General features: G+C 34.9%; 1 protein-coding gene across 1 annotated transcript in view; it reads right to left on the bottom strand.

The window, feature by feature from the left end:
• BRIP1 (BRCA1 interacting protein C-terminal helicase 1) overlaps positions 1 to 24,442 on the bottom strand; it is a 180,355-nt gene that overhangs the window by 33,042 nt on the left and 122,871 nt on the right. Inside the window, exons 15-16 of the mRNA XM_038547960.1 lie at positions 21,971 to 22,130; positions 20,264 to 20,385 (exon numbers count right to left, since the gene is read on the bottom strand). Coding sequence (XP_038403888.1) covers positions 20,264 to 20,385; positions 21,971 to 22,130 — 282 coding nt within the window. The remainder of the gene's footprint in view (positions 1 to 20,263; positions 20,386 to 21,970; positions 22,131 to 24,442) is intronic.

The following is a 24,442-nucleotide window of genomic DNA, read 5'->3' as shown; positions in this document are numbered from 1 at the left end:
AATACAGTGTATAATACTATCAACCTTCTAAAGTAAAGGACATGTGTTAGATGAGAAATCCGAAGGGTACACTTCTGGGGTGCCTGGGTGGCTCAGTCTGTTAAACATCGGCCTTTAGCTGAGGTCATGATCTCAGAGTCCTGGGCTAGAGCCTGCTTCTCCCTCTCCACTCTGCTCTTGCTTTCTCTTGCTATCTCTGTCTCTCTCTCAAAAAATAAAAAAATCTTAAAAAACAAATAAAAGAAGGGTACACTTCTGACAAGTAGCTTTCAAATTAGTAGGAAAGACACTGAATTTTATATTCCCTCAAAATAACCTGTCAAATTTCTATATTAACTTTATAACTAGAATACAAGGGAAATAAACTTTCCTTTAAGTGTTACAAGCTATGTTTTATTTACTTATTTTTAAAAGATTTTATTTATTTGAGAGAGATAGAGCACAAGCAGAGGGGACAGGCAGAGGGAGAAGGAGAAGCAGGCACTCCACTGAGCATGCAGCCTGATGTGGGGCTTGATCTCGACCCCGGGATCATGACTTGAGCCAAAGGCAGATGCTTAACTGACTGAGCCACCCACTCACCTCTACAGGATATGTTTTAAATATATATATAATAAATAATATGGCATTATAGGAAACATTAGATAATAGTATGTAAAAATTTCTGACAATTCAGAGATAAAGTATAACATATAGAGATTAAAAGAGAATATTCTTTAAAAATTCTATCCAACTGGAAAAAATATATTTCCTATCTATTTCTCAAAATGCAACTAGTTTTTCTATATTCTTTAACAGTACCATCCAACCCCCACCAAATTAAAGCATTTATCCTTTGTCAGACATAACAGCTTAAGGGTTTTAGAATTTTCCTATACCCTGTTCCAGATAAATACTTTATAATAATCACTCTGCCTATGATAACAGTTGTTCTAGGATGTATTAGTTACAAATGAAATAGAGATAATGTAACAACTATTAGATTAAATAAACAAAATTATCTCTCCTTGGTCTTTTAGTTTTCATTAAAATGAATTAACTTTTAGGTATGACACCATGAATTCAATTCTTTATAAATTTTCAAATAGTTTTTACAATGCAAATGGCCTTTAAAATATTGCCAGTATTTTACCTGAGAAAACTATCTTAGATGAAAAGAAAAAAAAAACTTTTGAAAGTAAATATATATTGGTTAACATTATAATTTTTTTATTATATAAAGAAACAGACTTAAAAATTAATAAAAAGTAAAAATTGTTTTGGGGGAACACATTTAATTAGAGAAAGCAAAACTAAGGGTTTGAAAAAGTAGGAAGCTAGTATACATCATTCTAATGACATCAGAATCTATTTCATTGTACACTTAGGGATTATCAGGCACGAAATCAATGCCCAATTTAAAATGACATAAAGCATATGTGAAAAAGCCAGTTTCTCCTGCCAGCAAATAGCCTAAATGTTAACTAAGCCAAAGGCTGGAAGGGATTAGCTGAAATGTCAAAAGACAACCTTTTACTTTTACCTGCTCATCCCTATAAACACATTCTCATCCCTCAGGCATACTTTCCAAACAAATAGTTTCAATGTGCAGCAGCAAAAGGCCCCAGGCAAGCTCTGCCATCTTGTAACTGTCAAAGAGATTAGTCTTTGATCTATTTGGGAGGTCATGTCCACATTCACATTAGCAATAGAGTCTAACAATATTATACCTGTTGACCAATCCTTCTTTAACGCCTAATGAGACAGACATTTTACATTATGGAAGTTAACTGTGAATGTTTTTCTGAGTTTTGACAGAGAGTAAACACCATAAACTAAGCTCAAGTGTAGTTTGGAAAAATGATCTTGTAGACCAGTTAACAGTACTTTTCAAATACATTTTATAAGGCTTTCCCAAAATAGAAAGTTATATTTAATTGTATACTCTATAAGGAGTTCAAACTACTTGGTCCCCAGACTCAATAAATTAGTATATGTGTAATTTTGGAGGGATGTATGAATGGCAGGGAGAAATCAAACTATTTTATCAAAAGTTGCAAACTGAAGGCCCAAAGTTGTGTTTTCTGGCTCCCTTACTGTGGCTTAAAATAATGTGAACTATTTACCAACCCTCAACTAGCTCACTCATTTAAATAATCTGTTTAACTCTTTTAGTGGCTTGGTTTTGCAAACCATTGGTTCAGATTCTACACTAATTCACAAAACATTTTTTCCTTTTTTCTTGAACATGAGTTCAAGTTCACACAAAATGAAAAATATCTTTAATACAGTAGTTTCTAGACAACTAAAAATATCTTTGCATCAAAAGCTAGCCTGACATAAGCAGAGATTAGATTCTGAATGGCAAAGATAGATAATAAAGACTGAAGTGGTACTTAGAGAATTATGTAAAAATCCCCATATAGCTTTTATACAAAAGTTATATGGTTTTGGATTCTGATTTTACTATTACATTATAATATCTTTGAAATCAAATAGGAAATTACTTAAGTCTTTCAATTTCTCACTTTTATTGGAGTGAGTATAGGTAGCACACTACTGATGGGCACAGTATATATTAAAATAACCAAAAGTATTACATTGTATATGTCAACAAGAGATTTAAGTCACAATTTTGAACATTATTTTTTCAACTTAGTCAAACTCAACAGTGTTGGCCGTAAGTAGCTCTGTACAAGAATAGCCTTCTACAAGTTTTACAAGTAGCTTCTGAAGAAATAAGTGGTATGATAAAAATATGAGCTGGAACTATAAATGCAACTCCTCACTTTACTGACTCATATGAAAGACGGGAAGTTATCCCAATTCATATAAATATGTATTATGATTTGAGTAATAACACCTTTCTAAAAGCAATCTATACAGGCAGATTATGCCTTTTCCCTCATATGTAAGCTTTACAACACAAGTTCAAGCCTGGAAATAAGACTAAGAACAAATAATCAGCTAAACTTATTAATCAAAAATATTTTAAAACGTTGTTTCAGAAAAATAAGCGCATTTGTCTAGCAAACACTCAAGAAGAATAGTTTTATCTTTCGCCAAGGTACAGGACATAAAACATAAATATTTATAACAAACCAAATTTGGAAGACAGAGACTGTGCATTAGAGACATTTACTGCTCTATATCATCACAGTATAAACACTTTTATCAGAGTATCACACTATAAATTCCAATGGTTAGAGTTCTAAACTCAGCATAAGATCTTGTATGTAAAATAATTTAGCCAGATAAAAGGAATATAGCTGGTTTTATTTCATCTGGCATATTTTCAAGATTTCTAAACATCAAGTTAACCAAATATAGTATATATATTTTCTTAAATGGGAAAAAAATGGGTTTCTGCCAAGACTTAAGAAGCCAGGCTCCCTTTAAGAGTTTAAACACACACATACACACACACACACACACACACACACGAGTGCTGAGTGCTCACGCAAGTGATGGTATTCAATTATTACTTACTTTTCTTGTTACCTTAGGAACTGACCACAATCATCTACTAGGAAATAATAATCAAAACATAATAACAGACCAGTAACAGCAACATAACTTATCTTACATATGTAGTAAGGCTGCTTTGGGTGACACACTTTTTACAGAGAAAATCTATATTAAACTCTGTTATAAATTGTCATTGCTATAAAAAAAATAGCCTAGAAATTTCAAATAGAGAAAAAAATTTTCTTCTTAAACCAGGCATCTCTTTTTTTCAATATATTCAACATACTTTACCTTAATTGGTTATAATAATTTAATTACTATCTAGAATAGTTTATTGTAACTCACTAATATTTAAATAAACCTGAGGGTGTCTGGGTGACTCAGTAGGTTAAGTGTCTACCTGCAGCTCAGGTCAGGATCCTAGGGTCCTGGGATTTGGCAGCACTGGCTCCCTGCTCGGTGAGGGGTCTGCTTATCCCTCTCCCTCTACTCCCCCCACCCTGCCCTGCTCCTACTCTGTCTCTTGTATGAATAAAATCTTTTTAAAAAAATCCTGATTAAATGCTTTGGGTAATGCAAAAACAATCTGTCAGTTATGGAGCATTAGATGCTTGGGGTTTTTTATTATGAAAATAATTTGTCAAGATAAGAAAATGAGCCCAGAAAAAAAGAAATTACTATTTTTCTATTAAAAAAAAAGACAGTTAATACTTTAAGATACGCAAGATTATCTTAAATAGTATATGCTTATTCTATAAGGGCAAAGCTAAACAGTTTTTAAAAATAATAAGCCCTGTGGCAATTTAGTTAGGCTAGCCACATTAAGATATTGTCTAGGTTAACCTGAAAATGCTTAAATTATCACCTCCATAAAATGTTATATATATATATATATATATATATATATATATATATATATATATATATTCATTCTATAGTACGTTTTGAGGGAAGGAGGTAAAAGTATACAGCTTGGATTTAAGACTGACACTAACTAGTTGTCTGATCTTGGGCAAGTCACCAGTACTCCCTCAATTTAGTTTCCTTTCTCAGTTTTCTCCTTTCTAAGTGGAAGAAAATAATTCCTGCCAACCTTACCTCATAGAGTTGGCTGAAGAAATAAATGAAAATTAGCACAAAACAGTAAAATATCATATATTGGAGGTAAGTGGGCTGGAGTTATTATTTATCCCATATTTCTAAAGCCCAAGTAGGTTTGGGTGGGCTTTACATTTTGTCATACTACATTGTTGCATATATATGAAAGCCACAGTACTGACAAAAACAATGTGGGCAATTAGCCAATGTAGGCCATCTCTGAGGCTGTTCACCTCAAACCAGGGTTCTAACAGCTCGATCAACTTATGAAGTTAACTGATTCTATTCAATATATAGGCAAATTATTTTAGGTAACATAAAAAAAGTTTCTGTGGGACCCAGGAAATTGAACAAAATCCCCTACCCCTGGACAAGCAGAGCAAGACTGACTCTATTTTGGGCCGCACCCGCCTTGTGCTGACCTGCTTATTACATAGGGCACTGCCCCGTCCTAGTCAAAGACCAGGGCACACCCTAACCGGAGATCCGGCTCAGCGGACCAGCATGACTGTGCAACTTTCTGCGTATCCCATTGGCCACTGGCACCTATAAAGTTGCTAAGCCTCTTAATCTCGGGGTCCAAGTCCCTGCTCCGCTGTGTTGGGTACACTTGGACCCAGGCTTGAGCTTGTAAATAAACCCTCGTGTGTTTGCATCGGTGTCGGCTCCTTGGCGGTTTCTCAGATTCGGGATCTTGGGCACAACAGTTTCTTCAGTTTATTAAGTGGCTACTTTTTCATCAAATATCAATGAAAATATGTACATTGGCAGGACATAGAAAATAGTATTCCTTTTGAATCTTAATTTTTGATAATTTCTGCGATTGTAAATTTTCTGACAAATTATAACCTTAGTACTTTTAAATATCCTCCATAATATCTTTTATCACTTTGCAATCCATGAGCTTTATTTTAACTTTATAAAATATGTTCGTGGTATAATCTATGGAATGAGTTCATAACTGGTTGGTCCTTTATTAGTCTGAATATTAGCTCATTCCTATATTTTGTAATCTAGAGCTTCCCTTGTTAAAGTCACAAACAAGAGCCAAATAATTATGAATAAACACTTCTAGCAATAGTCAACAAAATGAAATACTATAGTACATAAGAAAGCAAGGTGGAGTTGTAAATGGAAGCCCAGGCTCTTAAAGGAATGAGCTAACATCAGGAGGCTTTTTAAATGGGAAGGAGTAGTGTTGCACTCAAAAGATGATAGAGACCGTACCTACTCCTATAGAATTCTGGAAGAAGGCAGTTATCTCTCATGCAAGAGGCTTATGGATGCTAGAAAATACAATACTAAGCACTTTGGCCCTGGGGTGGGAGGTGGGAATATTGCATAAAAGTTTGGTGGCAATGGCAGGCATAGAAAGTAGAAGGTAATCACAGTAGAATATATATTCATTCTATAGTACGTTTAGAGGAGGCTCAGATTCAAATTTCACATGATTAAACACTGTGACTTTTTTTTTTTAATTTTTATTTATTTATGATAGTCACACAGAGAGAGAGAGAGGCAGAGACACAGGCAGAGGGAGAAGCAGGCTCCATGCACTGGGCGCCCGACGTGGGATTCGATCCTGGGTCTCCAGGATCGCGCCCTGAGCCAAAGGCAGGCGCCAAACCGCTGCGCCACCCAGGGATCCCAACACTGTGACATTTAAAAACAAACACAGTCAAGAGAAAGTGTGCATGTAACAGATTACATAAGTACTGAAGAATACTCAAATATACTTAAAATCTTAAAACTGTTTATTGCCTCCACATCCCAACAAACGAATTCTGACACTTTCTCCATCTAGATTTATTACATCCAAATTTATCTTTCAAATATAAGTATATGCTTGATTTTTAAAACATATTACTTTTCATCTTTACAATATTATTGTTAGGAATATTTAACTTAGAGTTTCTCAAATGTGAATGTGAGAGTGTGGGAATAAGGCATATGGGATCACAGCATTTTAAAATCTCATTCTTTATCTTGAAAAGTAATGAACACTTCTAGTTTCAGAAAGGAAAAAAGAAAGACATTTCTCTTTCCTTGCCTCTCAAAAACTGCCCAAACTTAAAAGACAAAAAAACACAGTCTTCATCTTCAATTAAACTCAGAGACAACTGCAACCTCAAAATCCAATACTTGAATGTGAAAAGCAGATGGACAAATGGTATATGGCTAAGCAGAGAGGCGAAAGTTCAAACCAAAGTACTCACAGAACTACTGATGGGAAATAAGCCAGTTAGGCCGCAGGAATCCAAAAAAAGCTCAGGAAATGAATGTATAGGTAAACTGCTAGAGGATGTGTACCATGAAGATGAAACAGTAAATAAGAAACAGGAGGAAGATTTGAGACCTAGGAAATTTAGGATCTAATACAGAAGACAGGCAAATGTCTAGGATGAAAGCAAAGGGAAATTTCAGCATTTTGGCAGTTAAGTGGGCTAACAAAACAACTCAGTCCTGATTGAAGTAGATCAGAAGGCTCAAGAAGCAATGTCATCAGGGGTTAAAAAAAAAAAAAAAAGACTGACCTATTATCTGACAGGTCTGATAGGATAATTGTATTGCAAGGTGCTGTATAGATTCATTGAAGGGTGAGAGAAGATTGAAGATCTTTTAAAAGGAAAAAAGGGCAGAGGACATTATTTTTTTTAAGGATTTTATTTATTTATTCATGAGAATACACAGAGAGGAGAGAGAGAGGTAGAGACACAGGCAGAGGGAGAAGCAGGCTCCATGCAGAGAGCCCGATAGGGGACTCGATCCTGGGTCCCCAGGACCACGTCCTGGGCCATAGGCGGCGCTAAACCACTGAGCCACCGGGGCTGGGCAGAGGACATTATTAATAGGAAGATAAAAAGTTCAAGAAAGAAAGGAAATCTTTTGACTACAGTGAACAATATTTTCATAGTCATGATTTGAATATTGATTATGGATTTAATTTTTAAAATGTGATATATTAGGAGGAAAAAGGGAAAGGTGTAGTAAGCTAAAATCCTTATATCACATACGAAGTAAACAGGTTTAAAATTGATTAAATAAAGATAAATACTGAGGTAAATACCAGACAAAATAGCTAAAAGAAGTGAAAGTCATTGTCTCTCCGAAGAAGGTGCTGGAAGTGGGGCAGAATCCAAAAAACTGTTAAAATAAGAAACTACTGTATTTTGTATAAATTTGGCTCCTCAGAAAAGCTTTACTGGTCTTTTTTCAACTTGATAAAAAATAATTTAAAAAATAAATGTACATTGCTCATTTTAATTCATGACATATACTTACTTATATGTCTTACTATACAAAGCTGCAATACTTAACTGAGGCTGATTTGCCTACCAAAAGATTTTCTCAATGTCTGGAGAAACATTTCTGGTTGTCACAACTAGTGGGAAGAAAAGGGTCTGCTACTGGTATCTATACGTAAAGGCCAGAGATGCTGCCAAACATTCTATAATGTACAGCATATCGCTCATAACAAAGAATTAAACTGCCCAAAATCTCATTAATGTCAAGCTTGAGAAAATCCATTTTAAGTAATTTCAAGCAACAAATTTGGTAATTTTGATTTAAAAAAATGCATAATGAGGTGTTGTGAGCTTATTATACTCCCTGGCACATTATTTGTCCCACAGGTAGAAAAATTAAACTGGGGGCACCTGGGTGGCTCAGTGGTTGCGCATCTGCCTTTGGCTCAGGTCGTGATCCCAGGTTCCTGAGATTGAGCCAGTATTAGGTTCCCCAACAGGGAGCCTGCTTCTCCCTCTGCCTATGTCTCTGCCTCTCTCTCTCTCATGAATAAATAAATAAAATCTTAAAAAAAAAAAAAAAGAAATTGAACTTATTTCCAAATGATCAAACCTTCAGTCTCAGTGAAAAATAGGAAAGACTGATGTATAAACAATGACCAGTGCTATCTACTACAGTTTATGTTATTTGAGACCTTAAGGCTTTATAGTTGGAGAAAATATCAAGTAACATACTCACCTGAAGCCCACCTACATCTCTGTACTCTGTAGGGTTTAAGGGGATTTGACCAAATAAATATAAATAAGCTAAAATTCACTACAAAAAAATTCTACTCTGAAGAAAAAAACTTAAACTTATTTTCAGAGAAATTAAAAACCCATTCTACCACTTCCCTTTGAGGTAGTGTTGCTGATTATGTTCTGGCCAACAGAAGTAATATATCAATCAATCTTATGATTCCCCAGGGTGATAATTTCACTTTTAAGGCCTTAAACCTACTATGAGAACAAAAGTAAAATACAAAGGTCAATAAAGTTCTTGTTCTTGCCAAAAACAAGATGAACACAAGAAAAAAAATTTTTTTCAGGGACACCTGGGTGGTTCAGCAGTTGAGCGTCTGCCTTTGGCTCAGGGTGTGATCCTGGGATCCAAGATTAAGTCCCAATCAGGCTCCCAGCAAGGAGCCTGCTTCTCCCTCTGCCTGTGTCTCTTCCTCTCTCTCTCTGTGTCTCTCATGAATAAACAAAATCTTAAAAATAAACTCAAAACCAGAAGTTTTTGTTTTATTAAATATCCAAAGGTTTAATTTATAGTTCTATTCAGACATGGCTTTTTTTTCTATAGAAAAAGAATGACATTAGTTATGTCATTCGGAGAAAAAGGAAAAAGGCTAATGAAACTTGCTTAAAACTTTGTGATTTTAAATGTTTCCCCCCGATCCTAAAACATTCCTTTAAGAAATATGGGAAATCTTTTAAATTTAAAAATTAAAAATACCTCAGCCATTTATTTATTTATTTATTTTAATTTTTATTTATTCATGATAGGCACACAGTGAGAGAGAGAGAGGCAAAGACACAGGCAGAGGGAGAAGCAGGCTCCATGCACTGGGAGCCCGACGTGGGATTCGATCCCGGATCTCCAGGATCGCGCCCTGGACCAAAGGCAGGCGCCAAACCGCTGCGCCACCCAGGGATCCCTCAGCCATTTATTCTTATGTTTTTGTGTTTGTTTCTCAGGAGGGATGGGTACAAGGGTTTGGTTATCTCAGTTTTCAGTGTCCAAGGCAAATTACAAATTGTCAACCTAAAGGACATGATTAGATTTAAACTAGATTTTAATTTTGTTATTTCAAGATATACTTAACAACTTACTTTAATAATACTTTTGGCCAAGCTTTCTTTAAAAAATAAAAAAGCTGGGGAAAAAAGTGTTCTGAGAAGGAAAAAAATGTTTAAGTAATTGAGGATAAATTCATTCTGGACCTTCAGAGAGGACGTGGTTCTTCTTCCATTTCTGTGCTTTGGCCTAAGTGTTTCCAAAAATTCCAACAGCAAGTTGCTGGACTCCTAAGCAACTTAGGAGTTTAGTATTACAACCGTTTAAGTTTATATACACAGCCGTTTCCCCTGGGTAACCACATGTTATTATCGGAGCTAGATCCAGGTGGGTTTCTGTATCAGATGCTACACTATAACTAGAACTCCACTATGCTCTGACCTCAGGCTCCATTCCCGGATCTGGTTTCCCACAGGATAGCTTAGAATTTCCCTTGGCTTAGAATAGTCTCAAATCCTTAAAATGGCATAGAGAGCCCTAAATGATTTGGCTCCTTAATACCTCTCCCAGCCTCTATTCACATGCCATTCTCCCCAACTCACTTTCTACCTTGTTTCAATTCCTGGAAACTGCTTATCTTCTTTCACACCTTTAGGGCCTGATCATAGTCTATTCTCTCCATTGAGAATATTCTTATCCATTCTGCTCACCTATATAACTCCTAGCTTTTTTTCCCATGTCAGCTTAAATATCACTTCCTTAGGAAGTCTTTCTTTACCCCCAAAGACTAGGTCAGGATCCTGTTATACATTCTCATAGTTCTTGTGACTTTTTCTTACAGCCTCTATCACAACTGTAATTAACTGTTTATTACTTTAATATCACTATTTCTTGCTAGACTATAAATTCCATGAGATAAGGGACTATAATCTGTTTAGTGGATCATTGTGTCACCAGTCTATTAAAGTACTTGGTACTCTAGGCAGATACTCAAAAAATGGTTGTTTCATTATCCTGAATAGTCTTAATGATCTGAATGGTCTTATAATCTGACCTTTGAAGAGGCTATTCCAAATGTTTGTATGTTTCAATATTGGTATAAACAATATTCAAATCTCATCTCTCTGCTTCCTTCACCTATTTTAGACAATCAAAGTAAATGGATATCTGGATGAGAGGTGAAAACTGTTACTCAATTTCACTTTCTCCAAGCATCTGAATACCTAAACTCAATCCCACCAAAACATTCTGTTACATACTCACATCCTTTACTAAATTAGAGACTTCAGGAGTGTAGAGATAGCATTGTGTTCATTTTTGTACCTACTATATTTAGTACAAATCAGGCTCTTCGTAAAAGCTTATTGCATGAATGAATAAATAAATACTATAATACTCAAGGGCATCAACACAATTATGAAAGTGATACTAAAGGAATATATAAATCTACTAAAAATTATTAAGAACGGTTTGTTTCTGAAATTTGTCTTGATATACTATAGCCCCTTGCACTCCTGGCTTCATTTATCTACTGATGAATATACAGGCTGCTATCAAAGCAAGAAAAATAATGAAGAATCAATATCATTCTCCTTAAAAATAAGTGTTAAAGAATACATATACAGCCATCATCTAATAATACTCTGACACCTGAAAACACTAGTTGAATGCAGTTTAACGTGCATTCTGTTTAATTAATGCTGTTATCTTCTGGGGCAAGCAAAGATAACAACCCTTTTCTAAAGTTTATAAAACATCAAGAATGCATGGAAGCCTATAAATTTATATGTTTGTTATAAAGTCAGTAACTAATTTAACATGCTTGTCTTTTCAATCATGAATGTAATTTTCCAAAACTGATTAAATATACTCAGAGTACAGTATCTTCAAAGCTAAGAGAAGCTTCCTAAACAAAAAAATAGTAGTTTTTGTATGTCAATACTAAGATACTAATCAGATCACCCTCTGAATTTTAAAGTTTCCAGGTAAAATCTATTTTAGTAACTGAACATACTATATTAATAAAGAGAAATGATTACACGAATATAAAATTTATCTGAAGTTATTTCAATCATTGTAAGAGTACTTCTGTTATTGAATATTACCATCAAATTTCATGAAACCAATTATAAACATCTAACATACCACCTGAACATCTTTAAAGTACAAATATTTTTACCCATATGCCATGGTTTTATGCATTTTCCACAGGAAAGTAAAGGCACAATACTCATGAAAAGAAAATATTTCTATCGACTACCAAACTATGCTAGGGAATATAAATAAAATGCGATTTTAAAATCTAAATATTGTACCTTATAATGTCTCACAAATTATGACCAAGCCACCAATTTCAGATGTAGATGCCTGGATTATAAAGTTGAAGGCTTTTGTAGTTTTTAGATCATACTAATTGGCCAAAGGATTTGCTGTAGATATCCACTAAATGGCAGCCTTGTTATACTGTAACTTAATTGCATTAAAAGAAAACAACTTTTCTTTTAGTTCTACTTTTTCACCAACATCTAATCATATAAAGGCCTTGGTTCACTTTCCTCCCCCTCAAATACTACGGTTTAGTGCACAGAAAGTTTTCTTTTTAACTATTACACGATTAAGTATGTCCTTATAGAATGATCAGAAGCATCTGGGAAAGGTGGAAGTGAAAAAAATCCTCACTGGGAAAGTTAGCTTAATGCTTGCCCTTCAGAGTGGCCCATTATCAACATTTCATAGTGGGTTTCTTTATTTTCAGGTCCCTGAGGTATGTGCAATAAATTATGACTTGAACTAAACAAGTCACACTTGGCTCCAAAATGAAATTTTCCTACCTCTACTTTCTAGTCCCCAAGGTGGGAAGAGGAAATCCTGGTCACAGCCAAAGAAGTCATATTTTTGGCTCTAACATACATTTTCCTGCTTCTCTAAAAGCCAAACTCTGCAATTGAGACAAGAGTCTTAAGTTAGTATTTTAAAGTGTATTTTAATTTTTAGTTCCATAATCTGTGTCTCAAATTTAAGAAAAAACTTTTACTATCATAAAATTAATGTCATTGCCCTTTTTCCCCACTCAAATCACTTTTCTAATTCTGACACTGATCTTAAGCTTTTAAAATACAAATTCAAATCAAACAATAGAGAAAAAATGTAGAAACAGATTGTTTAATTTCCAAAAGCTAGAATATTTAAGGTTTTTTTTTTATTTTTTTTTATTTTTATATTTAAGGTTTTCAACAAAATTAACCTCTACTATTTCTGTATGCTAGACTGAGTATTAACATAAAAGAAAATTATAAAGTCCTAATTTATAGTCCAGTAATCCGTTTTAGTTTTGGAAGAACTATTTATAGAAGTCATTTTTTCTTCATCTCACTTTACAGAAAATAGGAATATGGCAAACATACCCTAAGACGACTCAGACTTGTGTCTTATAGGTTCCTCTCAACTTGAGTATGAGCAGAACCTGTGACTTGCTTCTTATATATCTCATTGGTCTTTTGAAAAAGTAAATTGCCCTGCTGTGAGAGGGCTTGTATGAAGGTGACAGGGCCAGGAACTGTGAGTAGCCTCTATGAGATGAGAGTAGCTCCTGGCTGGATCAGGGGCTACTGATCATAAGGAACTGAATTCTGTCAACACCCTGGATGAGCTTGGAAGAAGACCCAAGGTCCAGATAAAAACACAGCCCAGCTGATACCTTGACTGCATCCTATGGAATCCTGAGCTAAGCCACGCCCAGATGCCTGACCCACAGAAACTATGACATTAGGAAATGTGTGTTGTCTTAAGCTACTATGTGATAATTTTTTTCACTATGTGATAATTTATAATGCAGCAGAAAAATAATAAAGAGTGACAGTCAGTATAATCAATATAAGATATCCCTCTAATTTATAATGTTCTACTGTGTGTTAATATAAAGTTCTACTAGGATTGAGCATTTTCTTCTCTCTTTTAATAATTCATGATTGTAATAATACACTATACTGCCTCATTATAAGTCATATTAATGTTCACTAATGCCCTATTATCATCTCATAATGATTACTATCATTTTAATAACTTTTAATTATTTTAATAATTTCTATTAAATATAAATAGACATACCTTGGAGATATAGTAGGTTTGGTTCCAGACCACTGTGATAAAGCAAATATGACAATAAAGCAAGTCCAATGAATTTCTTGTTTCTCAGCACATATAAAAGTTATGTATGCACCATACCATAGTTTCTTAAGTGTGCAATAGCATTATGTCTTAAAAAACAACATACACGCCTTAATTAAAAAATCCTTTATTGCTAAAAAAAAAAGTGCTAACCATTATGAGTCGTAATCTTTCTGCTGGAGGGGTTCTTGCCTCAGTGTCGATGGCTGCTACTGATCAGTATGGAGGTTGCTAAAAACTGCGGTGGCTGTGGCAATTTCTTAAAATATAACAAAAATGAAGCCTGCCATATTGACTGGCTCTTCCTTTCAGTGAACTTTCTCTATAGCATGCAATGTTGTTTAACAGCATTTTACCCACAGTAAACTTCTTTAAAAATTGGGAGTCAAACCTCTCAAACCTTGCCACTTCTTTATCAACTAAATTTATGTAATATTCTAAGTCTTTTACCATCATTTCAACAATCTTCACAGTATCTTCATCAGGGCATTACATCTCAAGAAATCACTTTCTTGGTCATCCATAAGAAACAACTCCTTTTCCGTTAAAGTCTTATCATGAGATTGCAGCAATTCAATCACATTCCCTTAAAGTCATCTACAAGGGTTGGAACTGACTCCTTCCAAACTCCTGTTAATGTTGATATTTTGACCTCTTGCCATGAATCATGAATTTCTTAACAGCATCTAGAATGGTGAATCCTTTCCAGAAGGTTTTCAGTTGAATTTAGAGAAACCCCTATGACAGCTATTGCCTTACAAAAATATGTTTCTTAAATAATAAGACTTGAAAGTCAAAGTTACTCCTTGATCCATGTGCTGCAGAATGGATGTGGTATTAGCAGGCATGAAAACAACATTAATCTCACTGCATATCTCCATCCAAGCTCTTGGGTGACCAGGTGCATTGTCAATGAACAGTCATATATTGAAAGCCATCTTTTTTTCTTGAGCAGTAGACCTCAGGAATGGACTTAAAATATTCAGTAAACCAAGTTATAAGCAGATGTGCTGTCACCCAAGCTTTGTTGCCCATTTACAGAGCAGGGGCAAGAGTAGGTTGAGCGTAACTCCTAAGGGCCCCAGGATTTTCAGAATGGGAAATGAGCACTGTCTTCGGCTTAAAGTCACAAGCTGCATCAGCCATTAACAAGAGTCAGCCTGCTCTATGATAAAAAGCCAGGAACTGAATTCCCCTTTCTAGATGGTCCAGTGCTAAATGGCCTCTTCTTTCAATGTAAGGCCATTTCATCTACATTGAAAAATCTGTTTAGTGTAGCCTCCTTCAATTATCTTAGCTAGATCTTCTGGATAACTTGCTGCAGCTTCTACATCAGCATTTGCCGCTTCAACTTGCTCTTTGATGTTATGGAGTTGGCTTCATGAATCAATCTCTTCTAGCTTTAAACTCTTCTTCTGTAGCTTCCTCTCAGCCTTCATAGAATTAAAGAGAATTAAGGCCTTGCTCTGGATTAGATTTTGGCTTAAGGGAATATTGTGGCTGGCTTAATCTTCTATTCAGAGCATGAAAACTTTCTCCATCAGCAATAAGGCTGTTTTGCTTTCTTATCATTTGTGTGTTCACTGGAGTAGCATTTTAAATTTCCCTCAAGAATTTTTCCTTTGCATTCAAAACTTGGCTGTTTGGCACATGAGGCCTAGCTTTCAGATAATCTCAACTTTCAACATGCCTTCCTCACCAGGTTTAATCATTTCTAGTTTTTCATTTAAAGTGAGACATGCAAGTCTTCCTTTCACTTGAACACCTAGAGGTCATTGAAGAGTTATTACCTGGCCTAATTTAAGGATACTGTGGTGTCTTGGGAAATAGGGAGGCCCGAGGAGGAAGGGAGAGAGATAATGGAAAAGCCAGTTGGTGGAGCAGTCAGAACACATCTACTTACTTAATTAAAATCTGTCAATTAAGACGTCTTATATGGGCAGTTTGTGGCACCCCAAAACAATTATAGTAGTAACATCACAGATCACCATAACAAATATAATAATGAAAAACTGTGAAATATTTGCAATAATTACCAAAATGTAACACAGAGATATGAAGTGAGCAAATGCTGTTGGAAAAACAGCACGAACAGACTTGCTGTATGCAGGTTGCCATAAACTTTGAATGTGTAAAAAAAAAAAATCACAATATCTACGAAGTGCAATAATGTATGATAAAAAGAGGTATGCCTGAATATTAAAAACATATTTAACTTTTAGTTCTATTTTAATTTAATTAATATATCAAATATATTTATATTTAAATTATATGTAAATACAATGTATATATTGAATATACTTAGTATTCAGATATGATTATTTAAGTATATACACAGTTAAATATATGTAAGTGTATGTAAGACTTAAATATAAGTATACTAAGTAATAGATTTATATTTAGTCATTAAATCAACATTTTTATTTTTTAAGAAATCAACATTTATTGAACACTTACTATATTCCAAGGTACTACTTTAATTACAGAGACACTTTAAGAAATTATCCTAATCCTTGAAGTATACCATCTAACACATCATAAAACATATTTGTAAGCAATAAAATTAACACAATGAAAGCAGTACAGTATGTGCTTTAGGAAGTAATAAAGGATACTGGTAAAGAGGACTATGTAGGTAAAATATACAAGCTAGTATTATTATACTTTTAGTTTGTAATCCTTTTTTTCTACAAGATTTAAAAGGCAAATGTATAAAATAATAATTATAAATTATGTTGTAAAATGTATAAAAATGCAATGCATAAAATTTTAAGAATGTAATCCAGACAGTAACACTATAAAAGGGAAAGGACAGAGATTAAGGATGTTATTTGTAATCTCCAGGGTTAACATTAAGAAAATAACTAAAAAATGTACACAAAAGAAGGGTATCAAAATAGCACTCAGTGAAAAAAAAAACTAAATACAAAAAAGAATAATAATGAAGCAATTGAGGAACAAAAAGCACAGAAAACAAACAGCTGAATAGTAGAACTAAGTCTTTCCTTATTAGTAATTACTTTGTGAATAGATTAAACTCTCCAAATGAAAGGCAGAATTCAGCTGAATGAATTAAAAAAATATGATTTAACTATATGGTGTATACAAACTCATTTCAGATATAAGGAAATTGGTACCTTATTTTATATCATATACAAAAATTACTCAAAATGGAAACAAATATCTTTTTTTTTAAAGATTTTATTTATTTATTCATGAGAGACACACAGAGAGAGAGAGAGGCAGAGACACAGGCAGAGGGAGAAGCAGGCCCCATGCAGGGAGCCTGACGCAGGATTCGATCCCAGGACTCCAGGATCATGCCCTGGGCTGAAGGCAGGCGCTAAACCACTGAGCCACCCAGGGATCCCTGGAACCAATATCTAAATTTAAGAGCTCAAACCTATGAAACTCTTTGAGGAAATGGGCAAATCTGCATGGCAGATTTTTGTTATATTTAGGAAACTATTTGGCAACACCAAATGTACAGGAAAAAACCAAAAGAATAAAGTAGACTTCATTACCAAATTTTGTATTTCTTTTATATTTTAATTTATAAGTATAAATTTATACTTATTTTTATATATAATAATTATTATATAATTTTATATAATTATAATTTTAATTTATACTTTTATTTCTTTTTAATCCCATAATAGTGCTTTGATTTATTTCAGGTGTTCAGATATTTCAGGTATTGATGACTATATTCTGGTCATTTCTAAATGATAAAAGGCCTTTCTAATTATTATAAACATTATATATCTATACTCTTAAAACTTATAAATATCAGTCTTTTGAATGGATGTCCCACAAATATCCTTTAGTTGTGAAAAAAAAAAAAAAAGCCAAAACTCCTTTTTCGAGTCTTAATTCTAAGCCCTTTGCCATGTGCGGTAGAAAATACCCACACGCCTCCTATTGCTTCTGGCTTTGGGCTTAGGCCTGTGACATACTTTGGGCAGTAAGTTAGTAGGCATGATATAAGTAGGTATGTGAAAAGTGCTTGCATAATCAAGCCTGCCCTCATGTCTCTGCCAAGGTATAAAACATGGTAACATGTTCTGACTAGTGTGCTGGTACATAAAGGATGAGATGCATATATAGCAGAGCTGACCCACTCAGGCCAAACTACATTGGTGAAACCATAGCAGGGTGACTGAGCCTGGTAGAAATCAGCAGAGCTGCCCAGCCAACCCCAGCTCAGATCATCTACCACCCACCAATTGATATGTGATTCATAACAAATGATTACTGTTTTAAGCCACTATGTTTCAGAATTGTTTGTTACACAGGAAGAGCTGATCTAGACATAAGGCAACAAGAAATACACTTCACTTATATCTGATATTGCCAGTAAAGAATTTTCCTCTTTATCTGTCCCTTATCCATGAAGTCTGGACTACTCTTGGGTCTACTCTACTTGTCCCTTTCAGGAACCACTAGCAAAACTCCTTTAAAACCACCCTCCTCCTCTGCATTCAGATCTCACTGAAGCTTCTGTTGTTTTGCAGAACAATGCAAATATAACTACGGCCACTGCAATTCAGACAAGCAGGACTGTGATAAGCAAGACCATTACTGACTGAGGAATATCAGAGCAGGTCACCAGCTGTCTTTTGTGTATGACAGAATGAGAAGTTGCCTGAGAAGAACTAATCTTGAGGAAAAAGAGCATTAATAACTCAACACTAGTGCAACAACAATGCCAATAATCATAGTTATTGGGAGCAAGGGTAGAGAAACCAGAAGGTAAATGTAATTTTTTTTCTTCACAAGTTAACATTTTATTTAAATATTTTTTTGAAGAATGACATAATAAACATCTTTATTCTTACCACATTTTCTTAAAATTTGTTTTCTACTAAAACAAATATTATAGAAAAAGTTAAAGTCCCATTTGATAACCACCCTTAGTTTCATTCCTTTCTCTTCTCAGATATCATAATCATTATTATGAGTTTGATGTGAATGAATCTTCGGGCCTTGCTATTTAGTGAGTATAATATTTACTACAACATAGTGTTAGCCAAAGAGTTATTTTCTTGTGTGGTCCTCAAGGGCTTCTGTATAGGTCCAAGAAAAAGACAAGATATAAACAAAAATTGAAAGAGCTAGTTTTAAGGAAAAAAAATATAAGACATTGGGAGAATGTATGATACAAAGGAGCATTAGTACAATGATATAGGGCCAAGGTAAAATGATAAGACACCAAAGAGAGACAGTAATACTGCCAATAGCAGAACCATCAGCAGCCCTCAGCTTCAGTGGAATGTGGCAACTAAAGCTGTTGATAGTGAACAGAACAGTTTTCTTGAGTAGATGTCAACTATTTCATCAGTAGCTGTAGTGAGAGGCACCATTAACTATATTAGAAAGGGGAGCCTTGGGCATGGTCATTAGCACACTCAATAGGGGCCTAGCAGCTGAAGAAAGATAATGGAAACCACCAAAGTTAGTGGAGGCTGAAAGAATTAGATACCTCCTGAGGACTTTCAGAAATTTTGAAGAGATCTAGAGCTTAGGGAAGAGTAGGAGCTAACCACTTGAAATACTGTTTATTATATTTAATATTATATAATTCACAGTGTCTATTAAAGTATTAACAATAAATAAGATACCTGCCTAGGGAAAGAATACTTGGTCTCATACTTGGTATGAGACCCTAACAGATTATATCCTAGGAAAAGAGATATAAATTATACTCATTTCAGTCAGCTTAATGGCCAGAAAACCTAAACTCTTGGTCTCAGATTGCTAGCACCTTCAAATCCCAGCAGCAAGTAAAAGAAAATCCTTCCTGATGGAAAATAACATCACCGTAGGCTTCATATTATTGCTACAGATAATTTTTTAAATATACTGTTTAGTAAACAATCAGTGATAATAAAGCAAAATTCTTGTTTTTAGCCTAGATAGAATATCTGGTTTGGGAATATCCTTCCCACTACAAGTACTGTAAAACTGGATAAAATAGATAAAGCAACTACTTTCAGGGAGAAGATATCAGGCAGCATAGGACCATAATTTTGGAAATAAAGGGAACCCATCAGGTGAACCCCATGATTCTCAGCTCTCTTCCTACCATATAATTTCCTGACAAATAGTACCTAGAACACTGAAGTACAAGCAGAGTATGGTGGTCCTGCTGAGCTGAGGTGCAAGAGATCAGATTTTGGAGCAGCTAAACTCAATGAAATCACCAGGGGAGGGTATGGTATTGAGAGAAGGGAAATAAAGAAAGAACCCTAGAATTCTAGAATTCTCTGAGGGACCTTGTAAGTCTGGGCTTAGAGGTTGATAGAACACAAATATCTACCAAATCTTTCTCACTCATTCTGAGTCACCAAAGCATTAAAATATCCGAGGATACAAGAAAACTGTATTATTAACTTTACATTAAGATCAACAACTTCAGTACCTGAAAATAATATTGCACTGTATCTTAACTAACTGGAATTTAAATAAAAACTTAAAAAATTAACAACTTATTTGATAAACAAAACTTAAGGCTTTGATGGCCTACCTGTAGATCTTTCACATTTGGAAAAGGAATTCCTATTGTTATGACAGCACGGGCATTATCATCTGAGAAATCCAGACCCTCACTCACTTTCCCACGACAAACTGCTACCAAGAGGGCTCCATCTTAAGCAACAAAAAAATAAAGATTTTAAAAAGCACATTCAAAATTCTCTGAAACTGCTTATTCCTGTCATTTTGAAAAGATCTAGTTAAGTAATAGCAAATTTAACATAATCAAAATAGAAAACTATGATGACATAAAGTTTTAAAAGGGAAACAATACTACATTTCTGTGCAATATGGTACTAAACGAATTTACAAACTGTGTATCTCCCAAATAACTTACAAAGAAAAGCCATATTGGAGTACCATTAACTTATAGATGAACTGAGCAATTGTGGACCAACTGTTTTATCTTTAAAAAGGTAAAATTGCAATCATTACTTTTACCACCAGAATATAAAGTTCTCAGAATGATTTAAACAACTCTAGTTTGGGCAGCCCGGGTGGCTCAGCAGTTTAGCGCCGCCTTCAGCCCAGGGCATGATCCTGGAAACTCAGGATCGAGTCCCACATTGGGCTCCCTGCATGGAGCCTGCTTGTGTCTTTGCCTCCCCCCCCCCCCTCTCTCTCTCTCTCTCCCTCTCATAAATAAATTCTTTAAGAAAGAAAAAAAAAACCCTTTAGTTTGTACTACATATCATATTGAATCAATATTATATTGGAAAGCATTTAAAACACACACAGAACACTCTGTCTATAATCTTATTATACTGACAATATTGACAATTATGTTATGTTATAGCATCTTTAAGATGGTACACTGTTCATAAGTTATTACTATTAGCTCTTCCTAGCAAACTTTTAACGGACATTCTCTAAATTTGAAATTGAGACTTCAGTTCTGTTTTGAAAACTCAAATTTACCTTATGTAATAAAATGTAAACATAAAGTACATTATTTGCATCAAAATTTAGGGTTTGTCTGGCTAGTAAGGAAGATATTTATGCATACTCCATCCACCCTCTTTCATAAAACATTTTAGGTAGTATAAGAAAGACTATACTGTCTTCCTGATCTGAATATATGTATATATATATATTTTTTTAAAGATTTTTTATTTATTTATTCATGAAAGACACACACACACACAGAGGCAGAGACACAGGCAGAGGGAGAAGCAGGCTCCACGCAGGGAGCCCAATGCGGGACTCGATCTGGGGTCTCCGGGACCACGCCCTGGGCTGAAGGCGGTGCTAAACCGCTGAGCCACCCGGGCAGCCCTATATATCTGTTTCTTTTTTTTTTTTTTTTTATGATAGTCACAGAGAGAGAGAGAGAGGCAGAGACATAGGCAGAGGGAGAAGCAGGCTCCACGCACCGGGAGCCCGACGTGGGATTCGATCCTGGGTCTCCAGGATCGCGCCCTGGGCCGAAGGCAGGCGCCAAATCGCTGCGCCACCCAGGGATCCCTGTTTCTTAAAGTTGAACTCAGCCAGCTGAACTGGCCAAATGAAAATATTCACAGAACAACTCCAAATAAAAGAGTTTCTTCAATTTTTCTTTTCACACAGATTTTAAAGTATTATTTTTCTCTTAAGTGCAATTCATTTGAAAAGATATCAAAAACAGAATTCTGACAGAATCAACTTCTTACCTTATGATAAAAAATATTTTTTCATTGACCAGCTGATAATTTCCAATTACCTTTCTCTCCTTTGTACTTGATTGCATCATAGTACACTTGCAGTAATTCATTAAAATCAGTTTTTTCTCCTCCTTGTGGTTCTACAATGACTGTCTTCACCAATTCTAGATTATGCCATAAACCAGTGTAGAGCCAACGTTCTTTTAACTTTTCTAGTAACTGAAAAGGAGAAAGAAAAAAATGAACTTTTTTTGTGTGTGTCCAAATGAACAAACTTACTGTGGTTTGTTGAAAGAATATAACTACAACATGACTATGGCAAGCAAATTAATCTTTCAGCATTTTACTTTTCTCATCTATAAAATGAGAAAAACAAGAGTATGTCATAGAATTCTTATTGGATTAAATTCATTAACTGATTTAGATGACTCTGAATGATGCCTAGCACATAATAAGAGAAGCATAAAAGTTTACTGCTACTGCTGCTGTTACCATATCTATTACTACTACTGCTGCTGCTGCTACTATGATTGCTATCTTGGGGTTTCAAAAGCAGAAAAAAAAATGACTTCTGTCAAAGTTGATAAATTTCAAGTTATCTCTTTAAACCTTAAGTGAAATTCGTAATATTCTTACCTAAAGGTTCTTTACTTTTTTTTTTTTTTAAAGTAGGCTCCATGCCCAGCCTGGAGCCCAATGCAGAACTTGAACTCACAAGCCTGAGATCAAGACCTGAGCTGAGATCAAGAGTCAGACCCTTAATTGACTGAGGCACCCAGGAGCCCCAACTAAAGATTTTTTTATTGAAGATTCTTTTTTTTTAAGGTTTTTATTTATCTATCCACGAGAGACAGAGAGAGAGAGAGAGAGAGAGAGAGAGAGAGAGAGGCAGAGACACAGGAGGAGGGAGAAGCAGGCTCCATGCTGGGAGCCCGACTTGGGACTCGATCCCGGGACTCCAGGATCGCGCCCTGGGCCAAAGGCAGGCGCTAAACCGCTGAGCCACCCAGGGATCCCTTGAAGTATTCTTTTTAAGAAGCTAGAAAATCAAATAGTAAATGCAAAGAAAGTAGAAGTTAACAATAAACTCTTAAGAGCTGAAATGAAACAACAAAAGCCAGTACTAGAGATTTTTATGATTTAAATGTACCTGTTTTACCTACTTGTTCTATGCAAAGAGTTCTATACAATGTGGACCAGCTATTATAATGTAGGTAAGCAAGAGGACGTTACCCCAAATTCTCTAGAAAACAGAAACTAATTTTTATAAGATGGTTTATTTCCTCAGAATTTCACCCTTATCTATTTGATTTTTTTATAAAGATTTGTTATTTGTTTATTTGAGAGAAAGAGAGAGAGGATGCACATGTGTGTGGGTAGGGTTGGGCAGACAGAGTGGGAGAGAAAGCAGCAGAATCCCAGCTGAGCTGGACAGGCTGATCCCAGGAAACTGAGATCATGACCTGAGCTGAAATCAAGATTCCCACACTTAACCAAGTGAGCCACCCACATGCCCCATCACCCTTATCTATTTTCAGAAATAAATTTAATAAGATCATAAGACAAAATTTTTATCACTCCTATGGTGTAAATATTTATGTCTCCTCAGAATTCACATGTTGAACTCCTAATCCCCAAAGATGATGGTACCATGAAATGTGCCCTTTGGGAAGTGATTAGGTCATGAGTTTAGAGCTTTCACGAATGAGATGAGTGCTCTTATGAAAGGGATCCCACAGAGCTATCTTGCTCCCTCTACCATATGAGACACAGCCAAAAGACCCTGGCTACTAATCAGGAAGAAGGCCGTCATCCAACCTGATCGTGGGACTTCCAGCCTCCAGTGGTGTGAGAAATAAATTTTTGTTGTTTATAAACTACCAAGTCTGTGGTATTTTGTTACAGCAGCTAAAACACTAAAAAAATCACTAATTTGTAACACATCTCATTGTATGTTATACAGCGATCAAGGTAGCCTGACTAATAAAAAGAAAAATTCTCTTTATTATCATGTTATTAGGGAAAAAAAAAACATGTAGGGTAATCATTAATCTAAAAGTCTTTTTTAGATTAATGACTTGAGTGCCTCAAAGGATGGCTATTAAAATTTGCTTTTTAATATGCACTATTATTAATTAGTCTCTCATCAGTGTTAGGAAGTTTGAAAACCCTATAACAGTATTCAGGGATGGTGTATATGGGAGAGTCAAACTGAGTCTTCAATTGAAAAGATAAGACTACCATAAAGTTGATAATGTTCAGAATAATATATTAATCTCTTTAAATTTCTCTACTGAATAACCAGTTTAGAAGAGGGTATAAATATCCTTAGGATTTAAACAATGTAAAATGTGTTGTGAATTTGTAAAATTGTTAATACTTAATAGAATTTAATCCAATGATACACTGTTTTCTGTCATCTGAAAACACAGATAGCAGTTCATATATGATTCTTTGATCGTGAGATAATAATTGTCAGAACAATAGGTTTTTAACATTTAAAATCTGGAGGAACACCTCTCACTTTACTT

This window comes from Canis lupus, chromosome 9, assembly GCF_011100685.1.
Source record: "Canis lupus familiaris isolate Mischka breed German Shepherd chromosome 9, alternate assembly UU_Cfam_GSD_1.0, whole genome shotgun sequence".
Lineage (NCBI taxonomy): Eukaryota > Metazoa > Chordata > Mammalia > Carnivora > Canidae > Canis > Canis lupus.
This window is presented reverse-complemented; position numbering and strand designations above follow the sequence as displayed.